This window comes from Seriola aureovittata, chromosome 3 (assembly GCF_021018895.1).
Source record: "Seriola aureovittata isolate HTS-2021-v1 ecotype China chromosome 3, ASM2101889v1, whole genome shotgun sequence".
In the NCBI taxonomy this organism is placed as follows: domain Eukaryota; kingdom Metazoa; phylum Chordata; class Actinopteri; order Carangiformes; family Carangidae; genus Seriola; species Seriola aureovittata.
In genome coordinates this window covers 16,353,090-16,373,498 of record NC_079366.1, presented here as the reverse complement: position 1 = coordinate 16,373,498, position 20,409 = coordinate 16,353,090, and the positions used below count along the sequence as shown (strand labels likewise).

The 20,409-nt window shown below is 41.1% G+C and overlaps 1 protein-coding gene across 11 annotated transcripts in view; it reads right to left on the bottom strand.

Moving 5' to 3' along the window:
- Positions 1-20,409, bottom strand: part of adgrl3.1 (adhesion G protein-coupled receptor L3.1) — a 112,807-nt gene that overhangs the window by 74,969 nt on the left and 17,429 nt on the right. For all 11 annotated transcript variants that reach the window (XM_056371405.1, XM_056371404.1, XM_056371406.1 and 8 more), the window contains exons 3-4: positions 7,856-8,021; positions 1,687-1,900 (exon numbers count right to left, since the gene is read on the bottom strand). In XM_056371405.1, coding sequence (XP_056227380.1) covers positions 1,687-1,900; positions 7,856-8,015 — 374 coding nt within the window. In that variant the 5' untranslated portion in view covers positions 8,016-8,021. The remainder of the gene's footprint in view (positions 1-1,686; positions 1,901-7,855; positions 8,022-20,409) is intronic.

Below are 20,409 nucleotides of genomic sequence, written 5' to 3'. Positions count from 1 at the left end.
AGAGCAATCACACACAACCCCATTGCAATTTGTGCAAAAGCCTCAATAAAGTCTTCAACACGCCAGTGCACAAACACACACACACACGAGTGCGTAAACACACACATTAGACATGAGTACAAACCCAAAGATTCACCATGTGCATTTATGAGAAACACTGGTGCTTTTAAAACACACTCACTGTGTGCATGGGCATATCTGAGCTGAGATTCGTTCGTGTCTGTGCACATATATGTGCAGTGACACATACAACAACTCACTCACAGGCTTTTGCAACACACACACACACACCACACACACACACACACACACACACACACACACACACACACACACACACACACACACACACACACAAATACTGAAAATATATGTGATAAACAGTTGTTTCCAGTCTGAGTCACCTCCAGTGAGGATCCCTCAAGATTTAGTTTGGCCTCTGGCTCTGCTAATTGGAGCTTAAAGTCTGGTGTAGCCCCTGGGCAGTGTATGCTGTGTGTGGCACATGCTGTGTGTATCTGCTTGTGCGCATGTGTTTAAATTATGGATATCAAGGCCTGTAGGAGAGTGGCCACACAAGCTGCAGCTGCCAGAGCGAATGGAGAGAGTGAGCCAGGCCAAAGCAATCACAATCAGAGCGGCGGCGCCACATGACGCAGACAGGTGGTTCGACAGAGAGACAGAGGAGTCAGCGAGAGAGAGGCAGCAATATTGAGACAGAAAAATCTTCATGGGTCCAACATGTCTCCACTCTGGGCCCCTGAGACTCAGTAATGTGGGTTAGAGCAGGACATATTTGGCTATCAAAATTATGATACCTAACCCACATCTTTCAAGTCTCATGTTTACTTTGTAATGCCTTTATTGGTATCTCATAGCAGTGAACAGTTTATGGATTATTATACTATTAAAGAACATCAAAACTAAGCTGATAAACCGCAAATATTTTGGAGCATTCGTCCTGGGTTTAGTCGCTGTGCGGCTGTCAAGTGAGGAGGCGATCACACCAGCCAGCTGTACAGGAAGTGTTACTTGAGTAATTTCCATTGTCCGACAGTTGTATGGCATTGTACTGCATGTACAGGAGAAGCAGAAATGCGTGAAGTGGGGGGGGGGGGGGGGTCATGAGTTACACTGGTTTCCACAGATTTTCCATCACCTTTCTCCTTTTTTACACTGAACACTGAACCTGACAGGTATGCTGCACTGTTGTGTCATTTTATGTCGCTGTTGTTTGCTGTCAACTTTGTGAAGGTGAGCTGACGTGCGAGTAATGCTGAACTTGACATTGATACTTCACCAGGATGAATACTAAATGAACGGTTGACACTGCACATCTACAGTAGCTACGGTCTCTGGGACTGAGAGACATCTGTCTCCTCTTTTTTACAAATCAGTAGAGCAATTTAAAGTGTTGCTGTTTTGGCTGAAGCTCTTTGCGCCATGAGTGAACCTTGCACATTTTCCACCAAAACATACCATGGGACAAAGTTGATCAACAGGACAACAAACAAAATTCATTATTTTCACTGTGGTTGTCCGATTTTTGTTCTAAAATCCCCTCAAAATGTGAGACATGAGGTAGACTTTCTACACAGGATGTCGACCGCGGCACCTGGCACATGGGTTTCACACTCTCACATGCATTTGTACTTTCCACATCACACATATACTGTATACACTGACCTGAGTGACATGATCTTGTATGCATCAGGCAGGTAGCACCGCGTGTTCTCCATCTGCGCCGGGTCCGAGTCGCAGATCTTGTCATCGGTGCGGCCGTAGTTGGCGCTCTCGATCATGATGACGTCTGTGCCCGGGCAGCGCAGCTCAATGGGGTAGGACTCACAGGACAGCTCCCTGCGCACCACTGCCATGGGGATAGGGGCACGGCCGTAGGCTGGACACACAGGCACACAAACACACACATTGGTCCAAAGATGTTTTTTGATTTAACGACAACTGAACATTTATTTGTGAGGCTGTCTTTAAAAAAATATGGAGGCCTGAATTGTACAAAGCACAGGCTGTGTTCAACTAAAACTGTATTTGTATACTTGTCACATAGACTAATTATCCACACTATAGAAAACAATAGCATCACAGAAGATTTTTCATAAGTGCATGTCCACTGTTGCAAGTGAGCTGACTTGATAATTACTGTTTTGCAGTTGGCAGTTTTAGACATCATTCTAGGTAGAGAGTAAGTGCCTGGCAATTTCAACAGGCATTTAGTGCTGTGGAGATTATTCATAGATGGCGATGCCTAATTATTCTCAGAAGTTGCAAATTTGATGCATACATCCGCCCTTACTGTACTGAAATAGGAAACATGTCATTAATTCCAATGAGATTGAAGCCACTGATCTGTCCCAGATCTTTTTAGTGCTGTTGCTTTGCTTCCTGCCTTGTTTAATGAGTGCAACTGATGAAGTCTCTTGGATAATGAAACTTCTGTACGACCAAACAGCAATCAAGTTGCCACTGACTTATTAAGACTAGATATCCTATGACCTCAAACCTGAAAATCTGCAAAAAAAAATAAAAATAAATTTTTAAAAAAGTGCTTCAAGAAAGTATGAGCTTTTCCTCTAAGATGCCCCACCTTCCACCATGTGCTGCTATCACACTCCAGACCTTTCTCACAGCAGGCATTTTGCCTTGTCATCATCAAAAACAATTTCGATAACAATGACTCAGTCCCATGAAGTGTCCCAATAAGCCATGAGCCAGCATACCAAATACGAGGACCGCGAGACTAGCTCATCTACACTGAATGCAAACCATTTTCAGTGTTATCAAATCAATTACACCTGTGCTGTTCCTGCTGTGACAAGTCAAAATGTCTACCAGCACTATAACGTGGCACTGATCTCATGTGGTCATTCTGTTTTTTATTTTACTACTTGTGTGTGTGTGTGTGTGTGTGTGTGTACTCATGTTATAATTTAATATATTTCAGATGATCTATTGACATTTTTTATTAAATAACATACTGTAAGTAAGTTACATATTCAATTAAATATGTTAATTTATTATTTGTTTACTTTTTAATATGTTAAAAGATGATGCTGAGGGTTATTTTATTTTTTCAAACTTCTGACAACACTCGATGAATCTATCTCAATGAACACTCATGTATTATATCTTATCCTACTAACAAGTGTTGTCAGTCTAGTCACAGACAACTACTTTGTCATCCAAAAACTTCCTTGTGTCCTTATGCTATAATTATGTGTTTACTAACACACCACACACATGCAGTATTGTCTTGTGGTTAGAGTTGGGTGCAGTGATATCAGTGGTGTGGGGCTGGATGTTTCCAGGGATTTGGGTTGCTGTGGTGCAGCTTGGATGTTGTTATTCTCTCTTCTCAAGAGCAGCAATGCCCTGGGAGCATCAGCCATCATCCCTTGATAGATAGGTTATCAGCTGAGGTATTCACCTGTGTTGTTCAGTTTTGTCAGTAACTCCTGGCTCTACTATAACTGTAAAGTGGATTTTATTGTGCCTAATTTTACATGGCTTCATATTATGTGTCATATTGCTACCCCTGTCCAAGGACCTCATCTGAGAATTTTAGCTATATCTGCTGCAATATACATAATATGCATTGTCCCCGTTGAATAAACAAATAAAACACAGTATATTAAATCTGAGTCTGTGGAGCTACAGGTCCAGTAATTGTGACTACTTGTTGTTCTACACCACGTGTCTTTATTGAAGAATACATCCTGTCAAGCCCTTCCAAATCATTTCCTCAAAGCACATGCAAGCGTATCACGTGCACGTATGAGCCGGCACAATGAACAGACATATGCCCTTACTTCAAACACAAGACCTACAACATCCCTGAAAGGCGAGGCGCAGCACCACCTTCCCTGCTCTCCCTGTCACAGTAACCATAGCAACCCTGTCCTCCCTCCCTTGGCTCCCTCATTGGCTGGAGGAGCGTCATGGTTACACGAATGCCGCAAAGAATCTGAATGAGCTCAATGACACTCTGCCCGGGCTCAACTTAATACTGCCCTTCACCATCACACACACGCACAAACACGCACACACACACACACACACACACACACACACATGCATACAAATGCTCGGAGTGATGGCATGTGGAGGCAGAAATTCACAGCCAGTGTAGCCAATATCTGTATGGTGGCTGGCACCTGAGGGCCCCACATTGATAATGGCAGGCGCTAGCTTAGAGATAAGACTGATATATAAGTGACATTTACTGAAAATGTCCTCTCTAATGAACACACACACATTCTCACACACACACACACACACACACACACACACACACACACACACAGACACGTATATCACCACAGGCTATGATTAGACCTTAAGCACACATTCAGATAAAATGTGTGTCTCAGTAGTAGCTGAGGATTTGAGGGACCTCATGCGTTTTTGTGCACATGAGAGGGAAGTGCTTAGGGCACTGGGTCATTACTGTGTTAATATGAGTGTTAGTTTATTAGTTTTTCAATGGCTGCATCATGTCCGCCTCCGTGAGCCTGAATGTAAATTCTGAAGAGAGGGTTAATTGAAGCGTACGGGGATCAATACGTAGTATTGTAAGGCAGCTGTCTAGACTGGCTTTGGATCAGATGTCTTACAGTGTTGCCTTACAGGGTCTCTGCTGGGCATAAAGACAGCATTATGGCACAAACAAACACACACACATACACACACACACACACACACACACACACACACACACACACACACACACATTCACACTTACTTGCACACACACTTTAAATGAGGGGTCTATCTGTATTCCAATTAAAAGCCACTCTGCCTTCATAAGCAGCAGTAAATGCTCTGACTCTCACACACCATCCTGTCTCGTTTGTCACCTTTTAATTCATCTATTTATATCCGCAGCCTCACCTATAAAACTGCACTGTGTTTAATCTGCCTCCGAAGGACTTACTCTGCACATATTTCTGTCACTTCCTGCCAAACAAGCACGTGCAGTCATACAGACACATGATACACACTCACACTTACGCACATACGGTACATGCCAGTGTCTAGGCAAGTCTTTGCACACATTCAATAACGTGTGAGCTGGCAAGTGCATGTTAATGTGTCTGTCATTAGTTGTGTAAGTGGTGACAGAAACTTGGCAGCCACGGACAGTACAGACAATCTTATTCAGACACTCTCATTGCCTCAGGGGGCTGAAACAAAAGGATATCGATTTTTACATTTGGGCCAAGAACAAGAGAGTGGCGAAAGAGGTGGATAGATAGAAAGAAGGAGAGGGTGAGAGGGAAGAAGAGAGAGATTTAAAAGGTGATCTCTCACTTGAACTGCCAAAGTGTTTGGCCAGTGTTGGTGTCTGAAATGTGGGTTGTCTGAGTTAGAGCAAAAACAACATGTTTTAAAAGTGCAAAAGAAATGTTGGAGGATAAAGCTTATTGTCAATAAATCCCATGAAAAGATCAAAAACAACAATGAATTGGATCTGCGAACAAGTACCGCCTTTGTAGCCAAAGCCTGATATAGCTTCTTTCTTTTTTTTCGTCTGTAATGTTATCCAAAAACCGTTCAAGTCAAATATAGATCACTTCTCACCAAATAAAGGCTTGTTGGAGGTGCTGTGATTCAATGTATGATAGGAAAACCATCTGCACAATCCAGCCGGTGCAATTTGAGGGAACCTTTTCCCTTGGGATGCTTAAAGAAGTTGCCTCATTAAATGAATATCGCACAGATCAGAGTGTGCAGATGTTTATCGTATCATTGTCCAAAAAAATAAAACATAAATGAGTTGCACTGAGTGATAGGTTTCTTCACTAGGATGACCATTAGCATTGCACTTTACATTGAAATGTATTATTCCATACCTGAGAACAGTCTCTGACAAATGCACTCGTTTCTCCTGCTTCAGTAACATTCAACTGCAATGCCCAGCTGCTTTTAAGAAGTGACTTAGCATTTTATTTAAATGAAATCACATATTTGTGACCTGTTTTTAAGGATTTAGGAAGGAACAAATAGCCATGGGGGTGAGTGCCACAGACAGAGCTGGGAAGACAAAGTATTGAGAGGTAGACTAACACATGGTTGGCTGCTGTCCTTTCATGCCATTTATTGACAAGGAAAATAAAGAATAGCCCTAACCTTCCTTTAACACTGTGAAATGTCCACATATTTACCACAGTTTGTTTGAGGTCCTCTGCAGTGATGTTCATTGTATGGTTGTAACCATTTCTCCAGCTCCTGCTTCCAGCAACATGATCAACAAGTCCACTGTGTCAGGTTAAACAGTGTTCATGACAGAAATATTCTCTAAACCCCGGTGATTTTTGTCCAGAAATTCATGCTTTCCTATTCTCTTTTATATGTCTCAACATAACCCTGAAATAATGACAAGACACGGCTCGGTGGAGAAGATGGAGTGCTTGCTGCTGTGTGTCCTCAAGCTAAACTGTCTTTGTTTCAACTAATCCTTGCTAAGTATAAACAGCCTGATTTGCATATGTCGACTTATTCTTTAGACATTGATGCAAATACCTTTGACTGAAACTCATCTCCTGGTGCTAAAGCAAAGCCCTCAGTGTTTGTGTGTCTAAGTGGCTGCCTGTGAACACTTCCTGTGTGTGCTCGAGTGTGTTTATGCGTGTGTCTTTTTGAGGAGGATCTCTGTCCATTTGGGTGTGCAGTATTTCAGTGTTTAAAGTATATCATCTGCATGCAAGCATGTCAGCAGTCATGTGAACAAGCAGTGTGTGTCTGTGTGTGTGTTGTATGTGTCTGCACGTGTGCAGCAGTTTTTCCTCACAACAGCGTGATTGACAGCAGCCATTAATAGGATTAAGTCCAAGTGGGCCAGAGCTCCCTCTAGGAGTCTTCAAAGCCCACCATCACAAGGGAGAGGAGGAAACATACAGACAACCTACTGGGGCTGCATCTGCACTGTGCTGTGTGGGTGTGTGTGTGTGTGTGTGTGTGTGTGTGTGTGTGTGTGTGTGTGTGTGTGTTGTGTGTGTGTGTGTTTGTAAGACATGGAGAGAGAGAGAGAGAGAGAGAGAGAGAGAGAGAGAGACAGAGAGAGAGACAGAAATGTGCAAAGCAATAAGAAAAGAGGACACCTGTAAATGAAAAAGAGTAACTAGGTCTTTCCTTATTTTTGCAACTGTAGTGTTTCTAGCAACTGCTTGGGTGTGTGGGGTCAGATAAGCCATGCAGTTACTACTTCATTTCGTAGTTGTGGCTATATAAAGGAAATCCGAACATGTGGATGCAAATTTATACAAAAAGTAGACATGCACACAAGTGTGTGCAGATGTATCTAGACTGGCTTCTAATGTAGTGCAACTTGCAGTATTTACATTCGTGCAGCAACAAATACCATCTCTTTTTAGTGAAAACCACCACAGAAGATTTTGACTTTTCATCGCAAGAGAAGCACAGGTGTTACTAATAACATTCTGTTCTAGTTGAGTGCCCCAGTAAGTGTGACAGTGAGTCAGCATGCTCAATACCAGGACCTTGAAACTGAAGCAACTAAATGGAATTCGGCCATCAACCATTTTATTATTTTCGCCTGTGTGACATGTTAAAAAATCTTCTGTGAATTCTGTGCAGCTTCACTGCGAGGACAGGAGTGCTGCATGCAGTCACCAGGGCTAACGTTAAGCTAGCACTTAATGGTCAGTAAATAGCTCTAAACCTTTGGCTGCATTTTAAAACACAATATGTTAAATTCCGCCTAAAAATTTTAGACTCTGTGACACAGCATCAAAAAAAAAAAAAAAAAAAAGGTTTCGAGTCTAGGCTGCATTTACACTGTCCTGGATGTTAATGTGTGTGTGGACTTGTAGCTTACCGATGGCAATTGGAGCACACAAGGTCGAGACGAAGAGCAGGCATCTGATCCACATGACGTCTGAGGTTGACTTGGAAGTAAATATGGAGGTACTTCCTGCTGAGCCCAGACGGTCTTGTGGTGAGCTGTTTCTCTCACAGCTCAGTGTTCCTGACACCATACAGGCCTGCCAAAAAAAACACACACACATAGGATTTGCTCACTTGGGTGCCATATCTAAACAAGTTTAAAATGCCTTATCTCTATGCACTGGACATACAGTATCTGCATACGGTACACATATACTCATTATACTTGTCCATACTGTCTGTAACAAACACATACTACATCCACCATTGATTCATTCTATGTGCTAATAAATCAAAATTTCACAATTAATTGTTTTCTGTGTGCCATGTGTTCTGCTACAACAGTGACCAAACAGCAGCTTTCTCTAACACTGCATGTGTATTAAGTATTCTTAAATATTCTCTCTCCAACAATCAAAGGCCTTCAGATCATTACTGATACACTGCTTAAACAACAAACTGCTCTTGCGGTGGCAGAAGTTTATGCAGCAAAGGAAAAGATTTCCCTGATGCTCTCTTACTCCGTTTACTTATGGCAGATTGATGTTTTAACTAACAGCACTCTACTTAGGTCACTGCAGCTTCCTAGGACGAGACAGTGATCAATAATTACCTTAAACAATACTGGGAGAAATACAGAGAGCACTGCATGATAAAGAGGCAAAACAGTAACTCAGATGGTTGTTATCAAAACCCTATAAGAACTCTTGCCTAATACAATATGAGCCAACTTTCTGGAATACTAAGAATATGAAGAGGAAATTGTTTTGTGGATTTGCGGAGGCAGCTGATCCCTGATCCCTTAAAATTCATGTGTACACACTGCTAAATGGCAAACATTGTCCAGTATGTAACTCACAACAGTTGTGGAACTATTTCTTATTCCATACGCATTTGTTTGAGACACAACTAAGTAGTTCATTCTCCTCCATTATTAAGTTGTATAGGCCTCAAATGATGCATTGTGTTGTAGCTGTTTCTACAGGAGTCGAGAGTTGTTCTGATTTTACAGCAGCAATACAGCTGGAATAACAGTGAGGTGATATTGTATATGAAACACTTAACAAAACCAGGAAACACGAAGGCATGTTTCACAAGACAATGTACCATATGCCAAATAATCCATAAACAACAAATCTATGAAGGAAATGCAAGACTAAACGCTAAATGTTGACCTTGATGAAAATAAAAACAGACAAACACAATATAATGGAGCTTAATGTTTGCATAATGATGCTGCTGTCTGTATTAGGATTCACTTCACTTGGTATTCCACATCAGCATCAAAGTGTGAAATGTATTGATGTTCCAATCTAATTGTTCATTTCATGGTCTATCAGCGATAAACAATTAATAAGAGGATGGTCTCTGAGATTAGTTACAGCAGTGACGGACTGGTAAGCATCATTTCTCCATCCTTTTTCTAAACTGATTAAGCTGACCAGCATTGTTCAATCACGCGCCCACTTGCTCATCCAACAACTAATTCAATCACTTTCTTCCTACAGTCCCAAATTCACTTTTTTTTAAAGTCCTGGCTCTTTACCAATTTCCTGTGTGTCTGTACATATTTTTAAGTCTGTGGTAATTGCGTAATCATCCTAGTTGATGTCAAGTAAACATAATTTTTCATAGGAGCAGGTCAAAAGTTACAGCAGCCTTATTTTGTGCCTAAATGTTCCACTGTTCTCAAGGGAACTCAAGCCAAGCTCAAAATAAACAGGCCTTGTGTGTGTCTGTGCGTGCGTGCGTGCGAGCATGCACGTATGCGTGTGTATGTCTGACTGAGAGAGAGAGAGGCTGCAGAAATTTGCGACAGTCGGGGACAGATGGAGTGAAGCAGACAGCCAGAGCCATGGGAAATACATCATGTGTAACAGAGACTATTGATCAGTGTGACCATATCATTTTGGCCCAGCAGAGACTAAGACAATAGCCAGCTATCTCCGTCATGCCATGCTGTGAAGGCAAATAGCTGCTTTGGCACAGTCTCTGCCTTAGATATTTTTGGATAGCTACAACTACTGTTACAAGAATACCAGATTTATTTATTTTTTTATGTACAGAAACTGTCAGACCTTTTATAACCACCACAGATGCACTACATATGTATAATGCATCTTGTGAACATGCACAGTGACAAAAAGCCTCATGCTGTAGACAGGACAGATAGACAGATATACCCAGAGGCACATGCACACTGCAGAATCCAAATCCCTGGGAACAGACTGTGCAGTCATCTGGGGGACTCTGTTCTTTTTGGGACGTCAATATAAATCCTTGAAATTGACAATTACTTTAAAATTACTGTGATAAAAAAAACACAGATATAGATTAATTTTACCAACATCTGAGCCATTGTAGGAGGAAATTATATTTGAATTCCAGCATAAAATAGTCAAACATTATATCTAGTCACTTAATTTTTTCTGGACTTCGATAATATTTCATTTTTTATTTCTGAATAGACAATTCTTTTGGTTCTTACTCAAAAGACAACTTCTGATTCACCGACACAAATCTATACATTTTCCATTCCACAAGTCTGCACAGGTCATCGGCTGAAAGGGAGGAATGCGTGTTTTATCTACCATTTCTTTTCACGAGATGAAAAATGTAACACTGACCCATGGATGTGGGAAACATCATGGAGATGCTGCACAGCTGCCGAAGCAGACATTTTTCATTTTTATGTGACCTCTATTTAACCAGGCTGGTCTCTTGATTCCAAGCTCTATTTTTCCAATAAAGTGATGGTCAAAATGGCAGAGCAGTTTTGTTAAGCAAAATAAAACAGAACCAACAGAGAAAGATTTTATATTCAACTTTCAAAATATCAGGTGGTGAGACTAGAGAGTGATTTCATATCTGCTAACAGTTCCTGACAAATCCCTAATGGCACTAAAGTGATAGAATCACAATAGAGTCCCATGCTTTATTCTTGCCCCCGATTAAACAACTCAACAAGCTGCCCCATTTTGATTGATTGGTCCCTAACTCGGTTGAACATGAGCAATCTGACCAGCTGTCCCCAGCTAGACACAGGAGGGATACACTGACATATGGCCGGACGCCACCAGCCACAGCATTCCACTGTTCCATAATTCAAAAGCTATTCCATCACACCGTATGCTCCAGCACCATCTTACCTATCAGTTAGTTAACCCTCTCATTTCCACCACGCTCCACAGTGCCGTCACAGACAATAGTTGTGTGACAGCCTTGAGCAGTCCAGGACTAATGCAAACTCCAATCACTCAATTTATGTTCATAATTCAGGAGCGCTGCATACTCCCATATGTTCAGATAATGACGTAAAAATATGTTCCATCGACAGAGCCCACAATGCATGATCGCCCAGAGCATTTCCTTGTTTCTCTAAAATGGCGCTTTTCATTGTCTTAATGTGTTTATTGGTTAATATATTATGAATAAACAGGCAGTAATGGTGCTAATTATCAGAACATATGTGATGTGTTTACACACCGTATTCATCAGTTGATCGTGCACATAAGGTTTGGCAAACATCATATGCCCCGTCTGAATCCACTCACTGTTAAAATGATGAAATAATTGAGTCATATATTTTAAATGAACTCAGTATTTCCTATCCTGAGCTAGTTGTATCTCAGTGGAGATCCTGCCTGGCAGATAAGAAGCATCTGCATAAAACTGAGCAAAACATCAACTAATAAGCAGGATCAGACCAAAACAAATAGCCGCCCCTGGATCCAAGTCCTTTGATTTACCTGCTGTTTCTATCCATCTCTGCCCCAGTTATATCTGCTCAGTAGATGTCTATTAATGTTTCCAGAAGTATAAACATACATCAAATTTTTGTTTATTTCAGGTTATCTATGACAAAAAAACCCGTTCCAATTTAAATTAGATTAGTTTGATCTCATTGACTTCTCAACAGGAACCTATTATTTAGTGCACCACTAGGACAATCTGCTCCCCAGTAGTGTTGCATGCACAAGTGACTTGGTTTCACTGTCCTTTATTTTCCTGCCCTGAATCTTCATTTCCAACAGGGTCGGCATTAACAGAGCTGTTGCTGGGACCACTACACTCACAGACTATATTGCATGCATCCATGAACTAATTGATGTTGGGCTGATTCTGTGCACCGAGGCAGCCTGACCCTATGTGTGTGTGTGTGTGTGTGTGTGTGTGTGTGTGTGTGTGTGTGTGTGTGTGTGTGTGTGTGGTGTGTGGTGTGTGTGTGTGTGTGTACAGTCCCTTAACGAGAGTCCTGCCTGTCACAGCACTCCTCATTCGGGGATTCTCTCTTTCACTAATGAGTGCTGACCGGACTGGGCTACCTTGTCAACGCACATCACGCGCACACGCACACGCACACGCATTCACACATACACACATGCTTATCACTAGGAGACCAGATGCCCTACTCCCTCAGCCTCCAGGCAGAGAGTCTCAAATGTGTCCATGCTGGGTTTGTAGTCTACCCTAAAAGAATACTATGAGGGCGTGTGTGTGTGCGTGTGTGTGTTTAAGTAACATTAGGAAAAGCTGTCAACGTAGTTAATTGTAGTTTTAGCTGAATAAAATAGCTGAAAAGTGTAATTGCCACACAAATTGTAGTATTTTGTTGTCCATGTGTAACTGTATGTACATGTTCTCCCTAATTAGAGTGGAAGCAAACCAGGAGGGATTGTTCAGTTTTGACAGTTTTCAAAACAAACATGCTCATCATTAGTAAAACCCCTCAATCTGAAGAAAATATTTGTTAAAATATTTGTTGACAAAATACCATCAGGAAGCATTTGATGTGTTTGTCCAAAAAATAATAATACACTGATGCATATACCTTCAAAATGATCTATATATATATATATATATATATATATATCATACCAATTTGTTGTGCAGTAGGTTATAATTACACAGGAAGAAGCTTGGCCGCTTAAACATGCTTTTTTTTCCCTTGCCATTTTTCTTCATTTAGTTTTTCTTCACCTGTTCTTTTCTTCCCTCTCTTTTAGTCTCTTCAGTTGTTCATTCTTTGCTCTGTTGGAGAGAAGTCTGAGCGGAACAAAGCTCAGGGGGCCATGCACCATGTTCAGTAAAATGGCATGTGTCCGCCAAGCTACGGTAAATTACCTCCAGTTGGCTTGCTAGGGTAGGTTTAACCACCATGGACCATTTCTGTGTGTGTGTGAGGGAGGGCTTGTGTTTGTGCGTGTGCGTGTGTGTGTGTGTGTGGTGTGTGTGTGTGTGTGTGTGTGTGTGAGAGTGTGTGTATGTGTGTGTGTGTGTGTGGGGGGGGGGGGGTGATGGAGAGGTTTGGAGCAAGGCTGTGTGTGTGAGTGCGTGGGTGGGTATGGGTAGTATGGCAAATTATCATCAGCACAGGTAGACAGGCTAGGAGAATTTTGATTAGAGTGACCGCACACACATGCACACACACACACACACACACACACACACACACACACACACACACACACACATACACATACACACACACACATAAACACAAAAATTCAGGTAGCTAATTTGGCAGTGTGGAGCTGAAGAGATGACTAATCAGGATAGGAACTGGTGGGAGTCTGGGTTGTGGCCTATAATGAGAGACATAAGACACAATCACACACACGCACGTGCAGACAAGTGCATGTACACACATTCACAGCAAGTACGCACAATGCAAAAGATACACACATACAAATGCGACATGCATCACACCATAAGTGATTTTGAATGGAAAGCCCGCCCTCATAATTGCCCTGTGCTGATGAAGCCTAAGATACTGATTAGCAGCGAGTGGACCCTCGGTGTGACCAGAAGCTCAGGGAAAACATACTGTCAGCTCCCAACCACATGAATGTCTTGACATGTGGACCACAACATGTATCCATACTGTTGCGTGTGACTGGGGTGATTTGGGGAGGGTTCACATATAAGCCTGCTCAAACCACATTAAAATCACAATTAATAATGAGTCAATGTCACATGTTTGCGCTGACCAAATCTTAACTCAACAAGACAAACAGCCATGTCAGCTTGTTCCTCTCATTCTGAATCTATACATTTGGCTGGTGTAGCCAGATGCAGTATGGCTGCTCCCACTGGCTATTTTCTAACATGTACAGTATAAACACACACGCGAGAGCACACACACAAACACGTGTGTGGGAGGAGGTGGGTGAGGGGCTGGTTCACTGTAGGAATGTGCACAATTCATCGTGCACATCGTGCCCTGAAGACAAGTGGCCTGGCTGGCAATTTATTTCATACAGGGCTGGTTGTAAATCCTTTGTGTGGCCTCACAGCAAATAACTGCAGAGTGCTGGAGTGTAGCCTTAAAGGTATAGGTCACCCCCACATCAGTGTGACATGTTTCGGTCATTGTGGTCTCAATTTAAAGTCGTAAGTGAAAAATGTTTAGCACTGTGTACTCTCTATGTACTGTAAAGATTGATTTTTGTAATCCCACTCTTTGTTGGTTTTAATTCTTATTCACATTAAGATTTACAAGATATTTTTTTTATAATTTAATCAAGCCTTTATTCTGTTTTACAATGATACGATCATGGGTAATAGACTGTGACAGAGCAGAGCGAGGTTGCATTTGCCCTGCTTTGCATTTAGCATGAGACTCTTGTACATTTCATTTTAAAAAGATGTATCCCTTTAAAATCATTTTCACTCAAAATAGTTCAAAGCTCTGGGCTGAGCACCTCATCCTCTCCCTCCATGTTAGACATTCTATGCCCGTCAGAAAATTGAGTCTGGGGAGGCTCCGGCTTTGACCGGACCACTGCAGTTTCCGCATGGCTGCCTCTGGCTGCTCTGAGGACGCTCCCAGAAATCCGATGCACCGAAACCACCCTGAAAATCCACCGCCGATGACCTCGTCTGTAAGGCACTGCCGTTTTGATTCCTCACCGCCTGGCGGGCTAGACACCACACTTGTTCTGCTCTGAACTTTCTAATGCTCCAGTCTAATCAACTCTACACGCCTTCCCTCCCTCATGAGACCAGACGTGCTAAGGCGGAGATGTGCGAGGAAGAATGAAGCAAGGAGGAGAAGTAGAGGAGAGGGGAGGGGTGGGGAGAGAACAGAAGATGAAGAATATGAGAGGGGGGGAAGAAGATGAAGGAGGAGATACATGGATGAGGTCAGGAAGGAAAAAGGCTGAGGAAGATAGAGATGGAAAGATGGGATAAAGGAGGAGTGACAGAGGGATGGGGACTGAGAGGATGGCAGGCAGGAGCCAGCGAGAGAGAGGGAGTGTCAAAAGTGATCAGAGTGAGTTGAGGAGAATCTTAAAGCAAGTTAATAACCTAAGGCATTTATCTTTTTCATCTATGTCCATCTGTACCATTTAAGACATAGATTCATGAAATAAAACCTAAAGACCCATAGGACAGGGTCTAAAAAAGATCAACTGTTGCACATAACAGGACAAATATGTATGAAATTGAAATAGCACAACTCAAAAACACACTGCCCGATATAGTCAAAACACAGTGACTTGCTACATATTTGGTCAGAATTGAGCTGCAACTATAATCTGACTTTCTGACAACTGTTTTGCCATATAAAAATCATTACGCTGTAGTGCACAATTTACAAAAACTCAACCTGCAAGATGACAGGTAAAACCAATTTGTAGTGAATGCACTCTGGCAAGTTAAGGCCAGCTGGATTGCATTTACAGCTAACCTTATCTAAAACTAAATTACAGACCCTTTCATATCCGTTTCCTGTCACTGAAAAATCATTGATGCTCCAACATTGTAGTAATAGGGTTTGTTATAGGCTACTAAATAAATGGCAGATACTGCAGTAGCTAAATCACAATGGAGAAAAAAGTACTCTTAACATTGGATCAGTTATACCACTTGAATAAAGGCAGTAGACTTAGCCTATTCATAAATGAGGAAAAGATGAACAGATAAACTAGTCCTGCTAAAAGCTAACTAGCCTAGCTAAGATATACTTTAGATGGGCCAAACATGGAGTAGTCTACAGTCTCTTTTCTTAACCTAATAACTTACTTATATTTATTTAAATAACTCTTGTCTACGTGTTTCCTGACATTGAAAATCAACTTACTACCTTTTAGTTATTGGGCTGTTATACAACATAAATATGGCAGATATGACAGTAACCAAATGTAGTCATAATGAAGAAAAAAAGTAACAACAAATAAACTCCTGTTAAAAGCTCAGTAGCCTAGCTAAGATGCAATTAAGCTTGTCAGTATAGTATCTGATGTCATCTGACAATTACTTTATTCTTTTAGCTCCCACATAACTTCATATTCCTTTTCCTAAACTTCTGATTTTGTAGTTACTGTTGTCTGACATTGTTATGCAGTATAGCAACATACAGCAAATGTTATTGTAGCAAATTCCTCATTACTCCTCATGCCTGACCAACATTTGTCTTGTAAGACTAGAGTGGGTTGATTCATTCACGTATCCTTGGCTGGCTACAAAGCAAAATATAAATAAATAAATGAATGTACAAAACAAACAACATGCAAATTCACAAATAAGCATATAGTCATACATTTCCACACACATGTGCAGCCTTTCCGTTCTGCATGTCAGTGCAGCTGGGTAACCCATAAGGGGGAAGTTAATGGTTTACAAAACTGCCTGATACAATCAATTATGTCAACTAGAGATGCAGTGATGTTGATTCCACTGCCACCGCTGTTGTTTTCCTCCCTTTGATTCATCTGTCTTCTCCTTCATACCACCCTTTCTCTCCCCCATCGCCATCTCCCTCTCTTCCTCTGTCACTGTGCTCTAAACCCAGTACTGTCACAATGAATCCGTCAAAGCCATGCCTTAAAGCCAGAGGCGGAGAGAGGCAAAGTTTGTGTGTGTATGTGTGTGTGTGTGTGTGTGTTTGTGTTTGTGAGAAAGGGAGAGAAAGAGAGAGAGAAATAGCGAGAGAGAGAAGGGAGAAAGTTGTGCTGTACAGTACAGAGAACAGCCACCTCAGCAATGAATGATGCTGCATTAAAGAGGAGGGAGACAAACAGGCAAGATACAACACTCGTGGCCTAGATTTAAACCCTTGTGAAAGGCCCAGGCTCACTTAGCAGAGGAATACACTCAAATGCTCAAATGTGCTCTTATTTTTGAGCTTTTTCGTCCATTTATCAATTATTTTCTTCACTTCCGTTCACTTCCTCCATTTATTTCCACCCCCTTTGGTTATCCTCCATCCAGTCTTGTTTACTTCTCTGCTTTCAACCACTATTCCCTCTTGCTGCCTTTTTCTTTAATTCTACCTTTTCTCTCACGGTGCAACCTCTGTCCACTCTATCATGCACCCTGTCAATCCAGCTCCCTCTGTTGCTTTCTAAAGAAGATTAAAAATCTTTGCCGTTGTCAGGTCTTCTACACCTATTGTTCTCCATTTCAAAATATCCTCACATAAAAGACTTTCCAGGACTTAGATAATGAGATTCCTACAAAGGCAGTATGTTTTTCTTCCTATCCAAATGCTGGATAGATCTCAATACTTTTCCAGAATAAACACACATGCAAACAAAAAGATTTGTTCAGAATCAGCAAATTGAAGTTCAAAAACTCTGTCCGAATGTAAATTCACTGATTCAGTTAAGGAAAAAAAAAAGGGATTTCTGCATAAGACATTGCTTCCTGCATTACAGAGCAGATATGAACTGTGTATATCAGAGTCTTGAAATATTTATTCAAAAAGGCCTTTCTGGGGCGCTTACTGGGCCCTGTTCATAATTTAATAATGCATAAGTACCAACACTGGTATATAAATATAAAAGGAGGCACTTAACGCTGGATTGTCTAACTGCTGAGAAAATGGCACTGGAAATACAGACAGATCTATCGGAGAGGAGAGTACATTCATTTGCAGACTGTCACCTTGCCTCCCGCGTAAGAAAATATGCTGGTGGACACAAAAAAGAAATATTCCCTTCACAGATATAGTAGAATAACAGTAAAACTACAGTCTTTTTTAGTCACTTTGACGTCTGTGCTGCTGAGAGCAATGATGTGTGTAAAATGTCTCATGACAGATGTCCACAGCGATATGGGAGTATTTGTCAGCAAACACTTTAGTTAGATATTACATTTTCACTTCTCTCCAGAAACACAATCGAAAATCTAAACTGAAGACGAGATTTTCTTCAAAGTTTACTGGGATTGAAGTGGCGCAGCGGTGGTTATTCAGTACAAGAAATGTACCTGGAACATTAATACATAAAAATCAGGACTTATTACTGTTCCCTGCTGGGCTGTGGCTGAGCTGTAGTTTTCAACTTGCAAGGTAAAAATGGTTTGGCATATCATTGAATTTAAGTTCAAACCCTCGTCGGTCTTATGGCGAAAGCTGTAAATACTCTATAGTTCCTGTGTTATCAAACGCATGTTTAAGACATATTTTAAAGCAGTTCAACCCCAAAATGCATTGCATCCACTATCTTTATAATGGTATTCAAATGGTGCTTCAAATGCAAGCCTGTAAGAACCACTGTTCAGTGATTGCAAGGCAATGTGGTTATTTTCTGCGCCAGCACAGACCACAACTATTGCATTTTTGATAAGCTGTATCCATCACTTTTCTGAAATAGCATGAAACTGATGATACAATGAGCTCCAGCAGGATGTATGGGTGGTGATTTTGAAGCAATCAATGGAGACAGCAAAGGTAAACACAGTGCTAAATGTCAGCTATAGTGATTGCGCTGCCACAATATCACCCCTCTGGGCAGGAGACCCAAATAACCAAAATCAATAATCTAATCATTTCATATTCAAATCACGCAGGGTAGAGGTCTGGATCTTATTGCAGTTTCATATCCCTGGTGTGCTGATGTATTCCAATCAACAAACCAGCGAGGGCATATGCATTGGAAATACAGTGTTTCAAAGGAGCAGTGGGTGGACCACAACAGTGACTGTGTATCTCCATTCGGTAATAGATTTTTGAATGTTTATTGTTTTCTGCATGTGGTGCTGAGACACATGTAATACGCCATATTTTATATACAGTAGCCTATGTGTAATGGTTACTTTAATACTATTGTAATAATACCTAAAAGGGTCTTCCTTACCACTGTATACTGATCGCCATGACATTTTGCACAATTTGATGCTTTAAATAAGTTTTTTAACAAAATTATTTTACAATGATAAATAATATATTTCATATTATGATACTGTAGAATTACGGTAGAGAAATAATAGGAAAATATTTTAGTTTTATAAAGTTACAAAGTCCAAATAAAGAAAAACTGGGGTGTGCAAAGTATTACACCACTTGTTTCATCAATGCTTAATTGTGTCAGTCAGAAATATTTAATCAAAAATGTAACTTATGCTGCTCAGATTTCATATTCAGGTTGTAGCTAGAGGTCTTTAACATTGATTCCCCTTCAGGATTGTAGTAAATCTGGAAATCTGGATTCCGAAAACATGAGCTGAATTTGAGGGTTACATGTGGATGCCTGAGGGGTCTGCTTCTTTCCTCACTATATCATAGTCAAAAATACATACAGAGAGCACATTCAAATTTGGTCCTCGCTGATACTGGATAGGAGAGACTCATTTATTTGTAAGTTTCTTTACTGAGAAGTGAAAACCCAAAAGCATTATCAAAGAAATTGCCACAGCAACATACAAGCGTTCACAATACTGTAACACTGAAATATGTGACCAAGTGAAAAGGAGTCTATTTAAGTTTTGACATTTGTAGTGTTTTTAAAATTTTCATGCTCCCAAATGTATCATGAAAACCTTATCTGATTTTCTAGTGCCAGCAAGAATGGAGTTAACACAAGCATGTAATACTTCACTAACTAGTGTTTTTGTTGGAATCTATGTCGAAGCACCCAAATAGAACAACAAATCTCTACAGTGTGCGATAGGGACAATTGAACTGGTAAACAGACACATGGAGGGAAAACATCTGTGAGTGCATCTGCTAATCATCACACCAAGCCCGCTGGAAATCTACATTCACAATATAGTCAGCTTTACACAATTAGCACCGGTTCATAAGCAGAACACTTCGAACAGGAGAGGACACAGTAGGGAAGAGAGAGTGATAGTAACTGCCATAACTTGTTTTGTTTCACACAAATAAGATGGCTTATCCTTCCAGGAATACAGTGGCCCTAAATAGCTGCTTTCTTCCAAGTTGTTGACAAAGAGCATCTCTATGGGCTATTCCCTGTTGAAATATGTGTGTGTGTGTGTGTGTGTGTGTGTGTGTGGAGGCTGTGTGTCGGGGGGGGGGTACCACTGCACTCAGGCAATGTATTTTATATGTGTTTATAAGTGGTGTACATGTGAGCCTTGCATTTACGTCAGTGTGCATGTGTGTTCGAAAAGGTGTGCATGTAGGTTTGTGTGTTTGCTCCCCTGGTGCCCTGTCTCGATCTTAGGAGGGAAAAAGAAGAGCACAAGGGACAGACAGGTATCTTTAGCACAGTCAACAGGATACTGAGCCACCAG